Genomic DNA, 17,853 nt, shown 5'->3' with positions numbered 1-17,853 from the left:
GACAGTGTTAAGTCAGCTGTTCATTTTGTGAGTGTTATTTAGGTAAATCCTGCAATACGACCTGCAAATACATTAACCAAGCACAAGTTGACTACAATCAATAATAACCTGAAAAATAGTTTCTTCATGGGGACAGTGTTAAGTCAGCTGTTCATTTTGTGAGTGTTATTTAGGTAAATCCTGCAACATGACCTGCAAATACATTAACCAAGCACAAGTTGACTACAATCAATCATAATAACCTGAACAGCAATGTGCACATGACAAAGACATTCCCTCAGAAGAGCAGTCTTTCTTGCACATGACAAGCAGAAGTACCACATCTTACAATGTATGCCAGTTTCTGAGTTCAAATTTCTCAGCCAGGAAAAATATATTCCAAATATACTTCTTGCATTAACTCATGTTACTTCGCTTTCTGTAATTTTGTTTGGGGTACTCTTTGAATCTCTTACCCTCACTGCCTTTCCTCTGGTTAGCCTACTTTTTATTCCTGGCATTTCTGTGCAACAAACATTGAGAAGGTGTAATCTGACATCCTGTCATCTCAGCTGCCTGGAGAACCTATTCTTGCTGCAGGGCTCTTAGGACACCTGGGGAAAAAGACACTTGCACCAATGTGCTTGAACAATGCACAGAACTAGAAGGGACAAGGAGCTGCTCCATAGGAAGCCCTTGACAAAGGGCATGGAAATGGATATCCATTCTCCACTTTGACAATTCTCAGTTGCATTGTACATGGTTCCTCCTAAGTGTCCCAGTGATGAGAAGGAAGAAGAATGCAAAATCTCTGAAGGATCCAAAGGGTATCTTCAGATATTTTATTTATTTCTGTGTGTTGAGTAATATGATGTTTTTTGCAACCAAAGAAGGAAACAGAAGAAGGCAACCTTCAGTTGCATGGCAGTGCTGAAATCAAGAACCCCTTGTGTTGGCTTCTCTCTATCTCTGTTTTAATTCCCCAGCACCTTCTCCTGTTCCCTGGAATCATTTGTCATCATCCTTCATGCAAACCCTTGTGTCAGGCACTTCTTTCTGGGAAGACAGATTCTGTCTAGGAAAACTTCTTTGCTAGCTACCCACAATGTTGTGTTTCTTCCCTCTCTACCTCTGCTCATACTGTGGCATACATCTCCAGTATTCATCTTCCATCTCTGTGTATTTGTCCCACCTACGTCTTCTTAACAACCTAAATCTGATTCAAGTGTTTACAGGCATCTTCTCATCTTCCCCCAAAATGGAAGCAGCTTCTCTTTGAAGTCACACCATTTTTGCCTTCTCATGAGATACTTCCTTTATCATACTTTCTGTTATCCATGTCTCCTGCCTAACAGTTTCTAAAAAAATACTTTGGAAATTAATTGACTCTCATTGCACATATTACATCTTCCCATTGATACTGAAGTGTGTCTGACAGAATCTGGCATTACAAAGGCAGAGAAGACACTCGACTTTAAGAAATATCAAAGGAACTGCAAAGCTTCTCAAAATACATGGAGTAGTAAAGCAGAGAAAAGCTTTGAGTAACTCCCATTTCAATTCATTCTTCTCTTTCCCCTATGTCAAGGTGATCTCAGAGGCTGTGAGGATGCCATGATGTGCACTAAAGAGTGGGTGGCTGCAGAAACAAAGCATAGCCCAGAGCACAAACACACACACACACACACACACACAAACACACCCCGCCAAGAGCCACCAGCCAATGTTCACTGACTGCCTCCAACAGGTCTTTGGGCAGACCGTGAGAGTTTGTCCAACTCTCCCTCCACACACACAGGCATGGCTAGAACTGTGTAGGGACACAGGAGAAAGAGCCCAGGAGATTCACTGTTGCAATTCTTTTCTCTAGCCAAAGTCAGGAATGAGAACAAGATGATGGTGAAGATGACCGTGAGAGACATTGCAGAGGGCACATAGCAGGCAGGGCTCCAAAGAATGTGAGTTCTGTGAATAGTGGAATGGAAAGAAAGAACGGCAAATGGTGTTTAAAAGCTCATTTCAATCCTAGACTTATGAACATTCATTTCTAAGCAATGCCAAGGGCACTGGACATGAGCTAGTAGTAGATAGCCAGCCCACCCACACTGTACCACCTGTCTCCTCTAACAGAGAAGATGAATATGCTGGGGTGAGAAGGAAGAAGAAGAAGAGGTAGCAAAATCATAGAACAACGCAAGAGCTATCTTCAGATATTTTATTTGCTTCTGTAATTTGCGGAGCATGATTTTTTTTGCTTGGATCTAAGCTAGGAATCAAAGCAAAAGGCATAAGAAGACAACTCTGTTCAGTTGATATTAGAAAGCACTTTATATATAGTATGGTTTCCTAAACCTTGCAAAAAGTTAGGCAAAGTCCTTGTCTATCTGTAGCCTGAAATTAATTAGTCAGAGAGAAGGGGTGGGGGGGGGATACAATATAGACAGATGGAAAAAGAGTACACTAGCACTATTATCTCTCCTATTCAAGTCTCTGAAGCTTGGGTTCTCTGACCTTTCCCTCCAATCACTGAGATGCTTTCATACTGACACTCTCATGGTGAAACTATTGCTGCTTTCTTATGATAGAGTCACAGTGGCCACATTCAAAGCCAGGACTATTGAATAGTGGGTTTTGCACAGGTTGGTAAAGAAGGGATTTACCCTATGACACTCTGGCGGTTTGTCCCCCAAATCTCTTCCTTTCAGCAAGCTGAATGAAAATCTATGTCAAAGGATTCTCCTCCCTCCTACCAATCCTTCCTTTCCAGTTTGCATCAACATCCATATCTAGCCTTTCCTTCCCTCAAATACAGTTTCCTTTTTCTATGAAAGAGAATATTTTAAAAACTGTACATGCTTAAAACCGAAATCACTGGACTTGGGATGTGGGGCCGGCCGCCGCAGCCCCAGCAGAGTCAGCCCAGGGCCGGGCAGCAGCAACCCCCGCCGCCCGCCCGCGACCCCCGGAGAGGGTCGGCCAAAATGAAGCACGCTAGCCCCAGGCCCGGCCCATGAGCAGGAGCCCCGCCGCTCTCCCCTTGGGCGCGTCCTGCGGCACCGGGGGCATGGAGAAGGCCACACGCACGGGGTTCTGATCCCACGCCCAAGCCCCCGGGCCCCCGCCTCGTGCCCCGCCCCACTATGACCAGCTCGGCGGCCGACACTCACCGCTGCCCCCACCCCAAAGGCGCCAAAGGCAGGTCCCGGAGCAGCCACGAGCGGCCGGTGAGCCTCGCCACCAGCGGGGGCTCGGAGGAGGAGGACAGAGACGGTGGGGTGCTGTTCCACATGGACAAGATCGGCTTCCCCATGGACCCCATGGACAGCCACACCTGGGAGCGCATGTGGATGCACGTGGCCAAGGTGCACCCCAAGGGCAGAGAGGTGGTGGGGGCCATCAGGGACACCGCTTTCTTTGCAACGTCTTCAATACCCCAGGTCCCAAACTACAGGCTGTCCATGACTATCCCAGACTGGCTCCAGGCGATCCAGAATTACATGAAGACACTACAATATAATCACACGGGGACCCAGTTCTTTGAAATTAGGAAAATGAGACCACTGAGCGGGTTAATGGAAACAGTGAAGGAAATGACCCAAGAGTCCTTGCCTATCAAATGCCTTGAAGCTGTCATCCTGGGCATATACTTAATCAATGGGCAGCCTTCCACTGAGCGATTCCCCTTTAGCCTTAAAACCTACTTCTCAGGAAATTACTTTCACCACGTTGTGCTGGGAATATACTGCAATGGCTGCTACGGCTCACTAGCCATGAGCCGAAGGGCTGAGCTGATGGACAAGCCACTGACCTTTCGGACTCTCAGTGACCTTGTCTTTGACTTTGAAGACTCCTACAAGAAGTACCTGCACACAGTCAAGAATGTCAAGATTGGGCTCTATGTCCCCTATGAGCCTCATAGCTTCCAACCTATCGAATGGAAGCAGCTGGTTCTCAATGTCTCAAAGATGCTGAGGGCCAGCATAAGGAAGGAGCTGGAGAAATATGCCAGGGACTTGAGGATGAAGATCTTGAAGCCTTTGAGTGCCCATTCTCCGACCCAGGTGAGAAGCCGGGGGAAATCCCTGTCACCTCGAAGGAGACCGGCAAGTCCCCCGAGAAGGTTTGCCAGGCGAGACAAGTCTCCTGCCCTGCCCGAGAAGAAGGTGGATCTCAGCACCCTGAATGAAGTGGGTTATCAGATCCGAATCTAGTCAAGCCACAGCGGCCAGCAAGAGGGTTTTGTGGTGCTTCACTCTGACTTTACCCAGCATCTTCAGGAGGAACTGCAACTATTTATTAAGAACCTGTGAAATTTATTTCTAAGGATTCACCTGGAAATAGAATCTGAGTGGGTGGGAACAATTAGCTTTAAAACTCCCGAAGAGGCAACCATGAAAAGGCTAAAGAATAAACCCCACCGAGGTTGGACTATCTCCCTCACTCCAGATCTCAAGGATAACCATCATTAACTGTAGTTTTATACTTTTTCATTTACTTTCTTTTACTTACTTTGAACATTATGCCCACCAGTAGCAAATGTCATGCAGTCCTCTCTCCCACTTTTGGTATAGTAAGATCACTCAGTCACTATTAGTCTTTTTCAGCAATAACAGAAGCAAAGATGGGTGGGGGTTTTTTTAAGCAGTTAATATTACCTCAGCATTTTTACATCAGATATGCAAACTTAATGGCATTTTGTTTTTTGTATTCTATTTGTATTGTTTCCCTGCTGTTTCCCATGGGGATTTTCGCAAGTTTGGAGTATTTTCCTGGTGCACACACATGATGAGATTTAAGGTATTATATGCAAGTGTTTTACAAAACACTGAAATTCTTTTGGCAATATGGGAAACCATTTTTAGGATCTTGGAGTTACTTCTTACTCTTTTTTAAAGCATTCACTGATGGCAATTTCTGTTCTTAAAAAACAAGCACATTTGGAGGCTAGTCTGTGTTCTGTCACTAACATTTAAACTTTGCAGAGTCCAGCAAAAAGCACAAGAGGTCACACACTTATTACGCAGGCTCAGCAGTGTTGCGATTACCTCGGACATAAAGACACTCAGAAAGGAAGAGAGGCCAGGAGCAAACCAGCAGCAGGTCTTGAGAACCAGATAACCTTTCTGTTCACACTTGATGTGATTTTTAAACTCAAGTCAGGCTCTGATTCTGAAGGACTCGCTGTCATTAAACATGTGTTCTGATATTTTATATTAAGGCCAGGTGTGGTTATTTTACAGTTCTTTGCTTTTAGGTACCACACTTAAGACATTTACGAAGTATTGGAAAACATATGTTGGAGAAGCAGATTTTTTTTTAATGAAGTCTTCTGGTACAGTGCTCCATCTTCCAGTGCGACCTGTCCCTGGAGCCTGCGTGTCTTGGTTATGGTGCAGCTTCTGGCTGCAGACAAGGTGACTCTTAAGGACACGCAGTCTGTGTCCCACACACCTAGAGTAGAGCTTCTGTCTCATTTGTTTCTATCTCAGCAGTCACGCCAACTCAGGAGCCCAAGCACAGACTTAAATGAAGTCTGCTAGTGAACGAAAGTGTTATTTCAGTCTCAGTTACTTCTCTGGATTTCTTTGACTCAAGGTGGTTATAGGAAAGTAATAAGAACCCACTCTCTGACAATCTGGAGGTGATGAGGAAAGCAAAAGGACTTTATCCTTCAGCTGTGTGCACCAGTGCTCACTTTACTGTACAAATCAGCATTATTAATGAAAGTACTATTTTCCTGACAAAGGAAGCCATACATCTCACCTAGACTAAAATGCAATTTAAGTTAAAAATTCTGAACTTAATCACTAACTTCAAGAATAGTATTAGCCAGGCATGGTGGCATAGTCTGTAATCCCAGCACTTGGGAAGCTGAGGCAGGAGAATCATCATGAGTTTGAGGCCAGCCTACACTCCATAGTGAGTTCAAGGCCAGCCTGAACTACATAGTGAGACCCTGTCTCAAAAAAACAAAAAATAGGGGATGGGGATTTAGCTCAGTGGCACTATGCCTGCCTCGCAAGTGCAAGGTTCTGAGTTTGATCCCCGGTACTGGGGAAAAAATCAGTTAGTTATTTTAATAATCAGTTAGTTTAAAGTTATTAGGATTGGAGATATAGCTCAGTGGCAGAGCTTGTGCTTAACATGCAGAAGATCCTAGGTTCCATCTCAAGCACCAACAAAGTCACTTTCATCTATCTCTACACAGTAAACCAGGCACATTTGTGGCCTCACAGTCACATGTATTTAGATTTTTTTTTGGTACTGGGGTTCAAACTCGGGTCCTTGTGCTTGTGAGGCAAGTGGTGGAACCACTGAGCTAAATCCCCAGCCCTACATGTATTTAGATTTTCAAAGTAACAGTGAATCATTTCTTATTCTGAGACAGTAATGACTTACCCATGCATATATTTTTTTAATCCACCAGCAACTTTATTAGATTAGTAAGTAGACTATTTAAAACACTGCAACCATTCTAAGAGCCTGGAATAGAATTTGCCAAGCATTACTTAAGGACCACTCCCTCAGACACAGGTCAACTATTTGCATGGCTTCCTGTTTCCTATAAGAAAAAAAGAATAGGAATATAAAACTATTGCTGATATGCTGATATATAAGGCTTAAAATTGCAACTGGCCTAATGTTTAATTAGTAACCTAGTTTCTTCAACATGCCTTTATTTTTAGATTTCTGTTTCCAAAGCAAGGGTTAGTCACAGAAACATGAAAATTCATTTAAAATGTTCTTAGTTGTTATTCTGTTTCTACAACCTATAGAATACTAATTTCTACAAGATACAGGAAAGTTACCAAACTCCTAAATTCTAATACAGTAATACAATTAAAGTATTATAGGATAAAAAAAACCCAACAACTCAAAAATGACCCAGGAAACCAAGATATGTCATGTAAAGGTATAAATTCCCAATGATGAATGTCATATTGTATACCTAAAATGTCCCAATAAACTTAATTTTTAAAAAATGACCCAACTAAATAAGAAAACCAACGTATTTTACTTCCCCAAACTGATTTTAAGATTGGCTGCAATTCAAAAGATAAAAAAATAAAACTATGAATTAATTTGAATCTAGTTTTTTAAAGTAATTATGTAAGAAATTGTATGGTTAAGCCATCATTGGCAGTGTATGCAAAGTTTAAATGAATGATAGAAATCTTGATATTGAGACTAATTGACTAAAGTGATATTTAGTATTTTCTATGTACACTGAAATCATGAACATTTCACTTTTTCTAAGTCAATTATTTCATAAGGATTTTATTAATGGCTATTGGTAAATAGAACTTTGGAAATCTTAATTCAGTATGCTTACTGTACCCAAGGCTTTTGTAAGCTATACTTTTATGTACAACCTTGTACAGTTTTTTGACATACAATTCAGAGTCTTGCTTATTCTCTTGGACTTTGTTCTGGTCAATACATTTTTTTTAAATCTTTAAGAAAAACTGTGATTGTTTTAGTGGGTATTTTTCTAAGTAAATGAACACTTGAATAATGGTATTTTAGAGAATGTCAGATAAGTGCATGTTTCGAGTTTCTGTTTTTCTCATCTCTTGTATGTTTTTACATAGCATGGGACTTTAATAAAACCATCTTGGCAAAAAACAACAACAACAACATCAACAACAACTGAAATCATTGTAATTTACCTAGTCCAAAGAGTTTATTTTTATTTTGCTTATGATCTAATGTGAACGCCCCCCCATTCACTTGCAAATAACACTCGCATCATCAAGAATGAAGAGAAGAATATGTAGGAAAATTAAACTGATCAACTAACTACCTCATTGGTTTGAGTCACAAGCAAAAGTTTCTTGATTATGAAAATAATAGTCAAGAGTCAACCTTATAAGTGTTGTCACATTATTGAAAAGCCCAGCTAGAAGGTAAGACCTCTTTGGGGAAATTTTGTTTTCTCCTTTTCTCTCTTCTCAGCCTCCTCCTTATAATACTCAGGCCAGTAAATTGTCCTACCCTTTCCAAGTGACTCAAAAACTCCTTCAGAGGCTAGAACCCCAGAGAGACCCAGTATTCCCAGGCCCCTCTTCATGGCCCCCAGACAGATTTTAGCCCCAAGGGACATATATCCAATAATGCAAAGAACACATTAGGCCAATTTTCAGAAGATCCTAAATTTGCGGTTTGTTTTCAAACTTTGACTCTTATTTTTATTATTTTTATTTTTATTATTATTCTTTTTCAAACTTTGACCCTCATGGAGAGGTGTCCATTTTGTTTTGGTAGGTTGCTGTACCCCAGATGAAAAACAAAGAATCCTAAAAGAAGCTAGGAGATATGCAGATAAAAAATGTCTTGCAGATGGAGAGGTGAATCACCCTAGAGAGGTTACTGTCCCACTGACAGAAACCAAACTAAGACTATAATACTGGGGATGGACTAAATATGAGCTCTAAAATGGTGACTACTATTATCATGGGAATACAAACATACATTAAAACTGTAAATTATGAAAAGAGGTGAGAGATTCCACAAGGCAAAGAGAAAAATCCAGCTATCTTGAATTAGTAGAAGCTTTCTGTAAATTCACAAATTTAGATCCATCTTCCAAGAAGGGACAAACTCTACTAGAACAGCATTTCATTAGCCAATCTACCCCAAATATTTGGTGCAAATAACACAAACTTCAGGTGGGCCTCCAGACCACTATAACCCAGTTGTTGCACTTAGTCTTTTCTGTGTTCAACAGTTTGGATCTGGAGGAAGGTGAAAAAGAGAGGAATCAAGAAAAAAAGCAGGCCAAAATTATGGCTTTCATAATTGTCAATGTTTTAACTACACCCAAATCATCCAAGGGAAAACCCAGGGCCAATCAAGAAAAGAGTTCCTGTTTTGAATGCAAGGAAACTGGTTGCTGGGCATACAACTATACTAGGCCACCGCCCAGGCTCTGTGTGTCAGGTGGCTGATGTGCCTGATTCATGACACTAGAACTCATTGCCCTCACTCCCAGAGAGGCACTAGGCCAGCCAAAACCCTCACCTCAAACACTGGTGAAGAGAACTGAAGGGATCCAGGGAAAACTGCAGTACCTCTGTCTATGGATATTTCTATCTCCTGCAAGGAATCCTGGGTGACCTTGGACATCAGGAGTAAGCAAACTGAATTCATTTTGGATACAGGGATGACTTACTCTGTTTTAATTTCCTTCTCTGGAAAATACTTTTCTAGATCTATGGCCATAATTGGGGTTGAATGAAGACCTGGTCAAAGCTTCTTTACTCCTGCTTGGCATATCAATTCAAAGATCAAATGTTTAACCATAAGTTTTTAATTGTCCCATAGTGCCTTGTTTCCTTATTGGGGATAGACTTACTAATAAAATTGGAAGCAGTTCTACAATTCTGGCAAAAGCCAAAGCACATTTTACCTTTTGAGACTACACCAGGCTTCCCTGACCTAATTAGTTAGCAGATGGATCCTGCCACATGGTATAATGGAATACCACATAGTATAATTCAACAATGCCAGTTGTTATAAAACTAAAAACTTGAGGACAATTTCTTAAACAAAAACAATATCCAATCAAAGAGGAGGCCCATAAGACTTCCAGCATCTCACAGACAGGTTTCTTAAACATGGCTTTCTGCAGCCTTGTCAGTCCCTTGGCAATACTCTCAGTGTTCCTGTGATAAAACCTTCAGGAGAATGATGATACAAGACCTCTGCTATATCAATGAGATTGTCATGTCAATCCACCCTCTAGTGGCAGATCCATGTGCAATCCTCTCCCAAAGTGTAGGAGACACAATTTGTTTCTCAGTCCCAGACCTCAAAGAAGCTTTCTTTTCTATTCCTTCCATCCAGAGTCCCAGTTCCTTTTTGCCTTTGAATGGGAAAATCCAATCTCAGCAGCAAAGCAACAGTATACTTGAACATTTCTCCCACAGAGCTTTAGAGATAGCTCCTACCTTTTTGCTCAGGCACTGGGAAAAAAAGAGTTTAAACAGAAGACTATCCTACAATATGTAGATGATGCTCTAATCTGCAGCCCAACTTGGCAGCTATCCAACCAGAATACTATAAAAATTCTTAATTTTCTAGCTAAAATGGATATAAAATCTCAAAGGAAAAGACTCAGATATCTCTTCAGAGAGTTCAACACTTGGAATATATTCTTATACCCAGGGCATGACAACTATCTAGGGACCAGATTCAGGCTATCTATGGTCTTGGAATCCCTGCCACCAAATAATAGCTTCATTTCATCCTGGAAATAGATGGCTTCTGCTAAATTTGGACTAATTTTAAAATCTTTATATGAGGCTGATAAAGGATCTGAGTCTGAGAGCTTAGAGTGGACAAAAGTAACTGACAACATTCCTTTACTCAGACTCCAGCACTAGGAATACCTGACAAGAAAATACTTCTTCCTCTATGTATCAGAAAAGAGAGGAATAGCTTTGGGTGTCTTGACCCAAAACCTGGGACAGGAACTCCACCAACTAGAATGCTTTGCAATGAGGTTAGATGAGTAGCTGCTGGTTGGCCATCCTGGCTGAGGGCAATAGCAGCTAGAGCTATGCTAAAGAAGTCACAAAATTAACTTTAAGACAAAAAATAGAAGTCTTGACTCCCCATCAAGTTATGGCTATTCTGTTGTTGTTGTTGTTGTTGTTGTTGTTACCAGGGATCGAACTCAGGTCCTCGCACTTGCGAGGCAGGCAGCAGAAACACTGAGCTAAATCCCTGGGCCAAATTATGGCTATTCTTGAGACAAAAGGTTACTTGTAGTTGACAGAGGAATGGCCTACCAAGCACCATGCTGTACATCTAGATATCCCAGAGATTGCTATAAATACTTAACAGTATTCCTAGTCCTGACTCACTGATGCCTACAGGCTCAGGGGGTAGCCACTCTTGTGAACAGGTGATCTCCCAGACCAATGCAAGGAGGCAAGACATCAGTGACCTGCTCCTCCAAGACCCTGAGGAGGAATGGTTTGCTGATGGAAATTGATTTTCCAAGAAGGACATCTTCCTCTGCTCAAAGAGAAGAGCTCATACCCCTTACTTGGGCACTGATATCTAAAAAAAAAAAGCAAGAGGCTAAATACTTACATGGATTCCAAATATTCCATTCTGGTGCTATATTCCCATACATCAATTTGAAAGGAATAGGGCTTGCTAACTAATAAACAATAATCTATAAAGCATAAGCAAGAAATTCTACAACTTATGAAAGCAATCTGTCTTCCTGGGCAGGCTGCTATCATTCATTGCAAGGGAGCCTAAAGAAACATTTCTAAAAACTCCTTGGGAAATAAAAGGGCTGATAGGCAAAAAACAACCTTACAACCCCTCGTGATCTTCACCTTATCCTCAGTTCCTTTGGAACCATTAAAACCAGTGCATAACTCCCAGGATGATAAATGAGCATTAGAACAAGGGGGAATCAAAAAAGAGCTTTAGTGGTATTTGGGAAACAAACTTGTCCTTCAAGTGACACAGTGGAAAGTTATAAAAACCCTTCATGATTCCTTCCATATGGGAAGAGATGATCACTCAAATTTTCACAGGACCAGGAGTAGTGGTGACCACCTGACAGGTATCAAACCTTTCCTGCTCAGTGCCTACAATAACCTTGGCAAGCCCAGACCACCTCTTTTGTTAGAACCTGCACAGAGGAAAGGCATATGCCCTGGAAAGGACTGGCAATTAGATTTTAAGCACATGCCACCGCATGGAGGATTTAAACAAATATTGGTCCTAATGGACACCTCTACATGTTAGATCAAGGCCTTCCCTACCCTTTCAGAAAAGAGTATGGAGGTAGTCAAGGTGCTCCTTAAAGAAATCAGTCCTCACTTTGGACTAGCCCAGGCCCTTTAGAGTGACAATGACCTTTTTATTACCTCTTAAATAACTCAGTGGGTAGCAAAGGCATTAAGAATAAAGTTCATCTCCATTCTGTACAAAGACATAAGTCCTCTGGAAAGAGTGAAAGAACCAACCAGGCCCTAAGTTAACTTTGACAAAACTCTTCCAAGAGACTTCTGAGTGTTGGCTCTGATTATTGCTAATAGATCTCATGAGGATTCAAAACACGCCCCCCCAAACCAGTCTAAATGTGAGTTCATGTGAGATGCTATATGGGAAGACTTTTCTATCTTCTGATATGGTAGTGGACCCAGAGGCTACAAGATGCTTACAATGTCTTATTAATCTGGGCCAAATATGACAAGCTATCCAATTATATGGAAACAAAGTCCTATCAGCTCCTAATCCAGATGGACTACCTAGTGTTGTCCTGGAGGCCAAGTACTGATTAAAATTTGGACAGAAGGGACTCCTGCAGACCAATTAAAACAAAAATGCAAGTGCCCCCTTTCAGTGACCTTTGTCACACTAGCTGCAGTAAAAGTGGCAGAGATAGATGGTGGAATCACATTAGGATAAAGCTTGCCTCACTTGAACTTTTTGAGATAAAGGACCACCAAAAAGAAGAAAGCTACTCCTGTGAACCTTGAGAAGCTCTGAGGCTCTTCAAAAACAAATTTCCAGTACTGCTCTGGGTGTAGATAAGTAGTCATTAATGATCCTTGATCCACCACGACTTAAATGGGCACCTCTATTAGAACTTCTGCTTTCACTTGGCTTCATAATGTGTTTGACCTTACCAGGGCCAAATCTGTCAGGCTCTCTGTAGTTTATCTAATATCCCTCTTCATTATGCTTTCTTCTCCACAGGAAGCATGACAGTAAAACACCTCAGAAAACTTCTTCTAAATAACAGCATGGAAAAATAATGTCTCTAATTGCTGGATCTGTCTTAATCTGCCTTTTAAGACAGACCAGAAAACAATCTGACTTGCTTCTCATATTTGGTATCTGCCTACAAAGTTTATCCATCCATGGCTTCAGATGATTATCCAGACTATCACTCATGATTCTTCTGGCAAACTCACCATCCTTTTTCCCATTCAGTAGGCAGCTCAGAAATTCTTGGCACATAGGCATTAAATCTCTTCTCATTGTCCTCTGGCAGATACTTTCCAGCCCAGCCAGTGTGCTTTAACATCCCAAGTTAGTCAGAATACATGATCCCCAGTAAGTAGTGTCTTTAGCCCCTTTCAGTAGAAAGCAACTATATGAAGAAGGAAACCTTCACTCCTTCTGCATCCCAAAAAAAGTTATGGGGGTTATGTCTCTCAAGGGGAAAATGAGGTAGGCGATTAGGGCTGGGGCAAAGTCAATCAAAGAACTGGGCATAATCTGTTCAAGTTATGGAGACCCAGAGTAAATGCACAGAACCCAGGATCCAGGATGACTGCAGTTCCTGAGCACTGTATATGGAACAAATCAGAAAAGAGGTATTTCCAATGCTTCATTTATATCTGCATGAAAACAAGGGAGTCTTTGATAGGACAGTTCAAATGTGGCACCAGGTCAAGTGTGTTTTTAATAGAACAACTGTCCTAAATGCCTTATTTACGTGAGGGAGAAGCCAATCTAGGAATTCCAGACCCAAAAGACCCCCTTCCCTTATCCTTGTGGCCTCTCTGAGTCTGTTCACTGACCTGCTTTCATTCTGCAGTGTATTTCTTTTCTACCTTCAATAGATGTACGTCCCAATTATCTTTTCAGTGTTTGTTGTCCAATTCTTTGTTCAGAACCAAGAACCTGGAAAACACTTCCCCAGGACCCATCATCCAGTAACAGTAATGATCGAGGCCTCTTAACTGTAGTGACCAAGTGGCCACTCTAGGTATTCTGCTATCACTTTCAATTTGCTCTGCACTCTGTGCTAGTTATCTTGCCAGAAAATGTTCAAGCACAGAGTATACTGCCAGCCCCCAATCTTTGAGAAACTCATATGTCATTGTTCCCACTTTAAAAAATATTGTCTATGAGTTTTTCTTTACAAGCTTTGTGTTCATTTTTCAGATGTAAAGGTAACAGAAAGAGAAGAAAAAGGAGGAGAAGAGATAATGATAACATTTGAAATTACTTGGATATTCAATAATTCAATGATGAAAATCAGTTGAAATAAAAATTTACATGGAAAGATATCTAACCTAAATACAGAAGAAAAATACATAAATATACTTCAAACCTATTTCTTTAATGAAAGGAAAAAACAATTTTTAAAATATTGTCAAGTGTTATTAATAAGTTGATACATTCATCTTATTTTTTAAAATATTGAAACACACCAGATAAATCCAAATTCCTTTCCCCCAATCCTAGCTCCCCTTCCTTCATTCTAGTAGTAACCACTGTTTTATGTTGGTAACATTCTGGTCCATGTCTTATGCATCAAATATGTAAATGTAGAATGGAAACATGCAGTGTTGTTCTGTGTGTGCCTCTCAATGTGTGTGTACTTGCTCACACACATTTCCCTGATTGGTATGATACTACACATATTTTTCCCTAATGCACTTTTTCACTCAACAATATGTTTGCTTAGATATCTGTACTGGTGTGGATGACTCCATCTCATCTTTCACATCTGTCGTAGAGTACTCAACAAAATACTCTCATTGTCAATTATTCAGTCATTCCTTCATAGATGGAGAGTAAGGTTGTTTCTATTTTCTGAGGGGTTTTTTTACAACATGGTGAAGAGCATTCTAGTGTAAACCTCCTGCATATAGGCAAGACAATAAAGAAGTGAATTGCTTCTCTATGTTCTTTATTTTCAGGAGATACCATCTGCTCTTGGATTTGACTTTCCCATTTGTATTCCCAGTGCTGTGTTTTTTCCTCTTTGCTCAACATTTACTTTTAAATTAAGAAGGAGTTTTATTGGTTCAGTGTACAAAGGATAACATCTCATTATTATTCTAATTTGTTCATGCTTGACTACTAATAAGCCACATCCTATTCAGCATATTCCAGTCTGATCTCTCACTGATTCCTCCATCCAAGGCATTCTTTTGATCATCACCAGTATCATTCCTGTCTGTTGCCTAATCCGGTAGACACTCCACCATCATCATGTCAGTCATCATTAGACACACCCTGCCTCTCTCCTCACATCTTACACTTGTGCACTAGGAATCTTGCAACAAGTCACTTTTGGGTTTTCCCCAGCCTCACGGGATTTCTCTTCTCATTTCCATTTATTAGTTCCTTCTCATGTGACTTATGAAGGACGACGTTAATCAGGAATCTTCCAAGAGTCCTCTTCTCTTTTATACTACCTGGAATGACATTATTTGTTCTCCTGAATTTAAATTCTAGGTATAACTTAGCCAATTGATATCTGGCCTAGAACTCTCTCTCCTCTTACTCCCATATTTGGAGTACAAATTTGGACTCAGAGCTTACAAATTGATAATGTTGTAAAGTAGAAACTTTAATCCTTCCCCAATTTGCCTATTCCCACAGCCAATCTTCTCCACCACAGTTTCTCAAGACTGAAACTCAGGAGTCATAGTTGATTCCTCCTTTCCCCTTAGGCTTACACTCACTGCATCACAAAGCTTATTTCCAAAAAAAAGATGACGACCAAAATCAGCTCAGATCTACCCATCTCTCTTCAGTTTCCCTGACTCCCACTACTGCTGCCAGCCAACCTCCATAGCCCACCTGCCTTGTGGAACAGCTCCTGACTGGTGCCCTCAATCTGCAAAAGCATCCATTCTGCTCTGCTCCTTTGTGGTTTCTGGTGTGATAAGAGCCAACTTCACATGAGGAGGCCCATAGCTCTGCAGAACTGCCTGTGGCTGGGTGTGATTGCCATTCAAATGCTTAATTCTGTGCTTTGTTCATAGGAAGAATCCACACTCTGCAATATTTATCAGTAACAAATTTATCAATAAACAAAAAATTAGCCTTGGTCTTAATTCTCAATTAAGAGAATTGCCCACAAGCTCTGACAGTAAACCTGGGAAAATCCAACTCTTGATCTACTGTCAATGTCACTCCGGATTGACCAATAGTTAGAAATAACAACTAAATGCAAGAGGCACAGTCATTCTGGTGAAAGAGGTTGGCATATCAATTGGGGCAGCAGTATATTGCATTCATTCATTTAAAATGTTGGGGGGAAGGGCACAAAGGTAATGGGGGAAAAATAAGAACCAAGATACATCATGTACAGGTACAAGCACCCAAAGATAAACGTAAATGTATTGTATACCTAAAATGTACCAATAAAAGAATTTAAGCAAAAAACAAACAAACAAATAAATAAATAAATATTTTTAAAAAATAAAAAATAAAATGACATAATATGCACTTGGATCTACCGTCAGAATCCAAATGTGAGAGGCTCATGCCTGAATATCACATTGTCCTAAAAATACCAAGGGTAATTCTGCAGTACAACAAAATCACATTTATTAACTTACTGCAGTAAGGGAGTATGCAATAAGGGAATGGTGGGCCATCTCACCACAAGAAGATAGTTATTATAGAGTTTGGAGGGCATGTACTGTTTATCTAAAATTTAAGTAAAGCAATATTTTGATAAGCTCAAAGAAAAGTGGGCTGTGTAGAAAAGAGTCTACATAAAGTCAGAAATGTGAGGTAGATCCAGGGTCTGTGTCCTGAAAGTACAAACTTAAAATAGGCATATTTAGTGAGAGTTGTCCTCCAAACCCTAGCCAAAATAACTTCATCTTACAGTGGGGCCCTGTTTAGCTGTGCAGGGGGCCCCACCAAGTGCTGAGGCAGTGTGTCAGACTGCAGCACAACAAAGCCATCCACCACGGCAGCTGGTCAGTGCTTACAGATGAAGTTTCTTGATAAAGAGGGAATGAGAGTGGAGTACACAAAACTTCTCCAAGGACCTTTCTTGCTTTTGATCCTAGTTTTGCTGTTTTAATTCGATTGGTGCTCTATGAAACAAGTAGTTTTGAAAGGAGTGTTGACACCTTCGGTAGTGCTACTGCCCACAAGTTATCCTCCACTCTCTAATCAACTCCTAATAAACCCATTTACTCACCAAGATGGGTGTGTTTGAGTCTTTCTTTGGACTGTTAGCCCCTCCTCAGGTCAGAGGCAGATATTTCTTTTATGTCTTTCCAGGAAACGTATACACAGCATAGATTGTGGTATCCAAAAATTCTTTATTTGAAGATCTATGTCTAAGCTGGAAATTGAGGCTGTTTCTCCATGGCAAAGTGGTTTATATCCTCCAAGCAAATTAGGAATGAATGTTTCATTCTTGCTGTTTTTAACTCAAACAGTCCAGTTTCTGACCTGTTCATCATTTTAAGGAATAAAATATTGGTGAATAAGTAAGTAGCTGTCATTCAAAGAAGGGGGATGTTATGATACTTTACAGATATGACATCTCCTTGGGAAAAGAAATACTGTTTCCTTTTTCTTTGTAGCTGGCTTTGTCTGTGCCTTGTTATTCCAGGCTCATGAATGACTTGCCAGTTTTTACTTTTTTGGTGTCTTCAGTCCTTCCTCAGCCTGGACCTGCTATGAGGAGCAGGGACCTTGTTCCCACTGTTCAGTGAAAAGTAGCTGTCCCCTTGAGCCCAGCACAGGCAAAGATCCTCATCCATGGTCAGGACCAGGTCAAAATGAGCTTGGGCTCTGGGTCAGTAGCTTCCCAACATGAGCAAGGCTCAGTCACCCAGATACCAGTGTAGATCAGGGTCTCCATGTTCCTCTGAAGGCCCCTGTACTCTGACCAATAGAGTCAGGGCCTCTAGCCTTTGACCAAAGGAGTACGTGAAGCTCCTCTCTAGAAAGTTATTTCTAGGTGAGGCTTTGGGTAAGAGAAGTGATAGCTGTAGCTCAGGTCAAACTGCTTAGAGCTACTCTAGGAAAAGAGGTGAGGGAATTCCCCAGAGCAGTGGAAAAGAAATGAGTTGTCAGAAACATTTGGTGGGATCCTCCCAGGTGCTTTGGAGTTGTCCCATTGGAACA

General features: G+C 41.0%; 1 protein-coding gene across 1 annotated transcript; it reads left to right on the top strand.

The window, feature by feature from the left end:
• The first annotated feature begins 3,014 nt into the window (after positions 1-3,014).
• LOC101704998 (tubulinyl-Tyr carboxypeptidase 2) lies at positions 3,015-4,298 on the top strand. Its single transcript, XM_004844531.3, has one exon. The coding sequence runs from the start codon at positions 3,120-3,122 to the stop codon at positions 4,188-4,190; it is 1,071 nt and encodes a 356-aa protein (XP_004844588.2). The 5' UTR covers positions 3,015-3,119; the 3' UTR covers positions 4,191-4,298.
• Positions 4,299-17,853: the final 13,555 nt, after the last annotated feature.

Source organism: Heterocephalus glaber, unplaced genomic scaffold (assembly GCF_053883595.1).
Source record: "Heterocephalus glaber isolate CG9 unplaced genomic scaffold, H.glaber_assembly_v1.0 deba00000470, whole genome shotgun sequence".
NCBI classification, from domain to species: Eukaryota; Metazoa; Chordata; class Mammalia; order Rodentia; family Bathyergidae; genus Heterocephalus; species Heterocephalus glaber.
This window is presented reverse-complemented; position numbering and strand designations above follow the sequence as displayed.